Here is a 954-nt window from a genome sequence, read left to right on the forward strand (position 1 = left end):
TGGGGGGGGGCTCCCTGGTTCCCGCTCAGCCAGGTGGCTGAGGTGGCAGTACAGACACTCACAGGAGGGAGGGCCGTAGAGCGCGGCGCATGGACACAGAACGCTGGCCCCTCTGCAGGCTGAGACAGCGTCCCAGCCCTTTGTGAACTTGTGCCTTGAGGCAGACACAGGCCATGAGCGGTCTCTTCTCCGGAGGAGCCACCGTCCAGCAGGCATCAGGGGCCGGCACAGAGCAGGGGGAGGAGGGGGCAGAGAGGGGAGGGAGCCAGGCCAGGCGCAGAGGCAGAGAGTGGCAGCGCGGGTTTCGAAGGAGCTGAGAAAGCAGAGAATCTTCTCCCTGGAAATGGAAACGACCGAGGTCATGGCCGAGTCGCGCCCTCCACAGCCATAGAAGCAGCTTCCGCGCCACAGAGCTTCCTCCCAAGTCGCCGTGTCCCGGAGGAAGAACCTCCCTGCTTGATCAGCCCGGTGCCCGTGTTCACACGGTGCATTTATTGCTTTTCACAAACTTTGCCAAATTTTGATTCTTGCTTCGCAAGCCTTATTATCTACAGATCCGTTAGGGAGCCCTTCTTGACCCTTCACTCACCTCCAGGCAGCAAAGGAAGGATAAAGGACGGTGTCTGTGCTGGGAGGGGGGAGGAGACGGGACTCGCGTGCCTGCGTGAGCCTTTGGAAACATCTTTCCCAGCCACGCTGCACCCTGAGCTGTCGTTCTACACTGCCCATTGCGTGGGATTCTTACATGTCGTTCTAATGCACTAACCTATTTGACCTTCGTGACTAGGAAGGGGGTCCGTGCTCCCCTCTGCGGCCCTGGTCTCGGCGGGCAGGGGGCACCTGCTCGCTGTAACCCGCCTTCCCTTTCAGTGTGACCAGCCCGTGGACACCAGGGCCAGACACCGCAAAGGCCACAGCAGCCCCAGGCCCTCCCAGCAGGACCCCCGAGGAGGA

The 954-nt window shown here is 61.3% G+C and overlaps 1 protein-coding gene across 1 annotated transcript in view; it reads left to right on the forward strand.

The window, feature by feature from the left end:
- ANK2 (ankyrin 2, neuronal) overlaps window positions 1-954 on the forward strand; it is a 114944-nt gene that overhangs the window by 98369 nt on the left and 15621 nt on the right. The window contains exons 41-42 of the mRNA XM_014550536.1: window positions 165-225; window positions 788-954. Coding sequence (XP_014406022.1) covers window positions 165-225; window positions 788-954 — 228 coding nt within the window. The remainder of the gene's footprint in view (window positions 1-164; window positions 226-787) is intronic.

Source organism: Myotis brandtii, unplaced genomic scaffold (genome assembly GCF_000412655.1).
Source record: "Myotis brandtii unplaced genomic scaffold, ASM41265v1 scaffold603, whole genome shotgun sequence".
Classification (NCBI taxonomy): domain Eukaryota; kingdom Metazoa; phylum Chordata; class Mammalia; order Chiroptera; family Vespertilionidae; genus Myotis; species Myotis brandtii.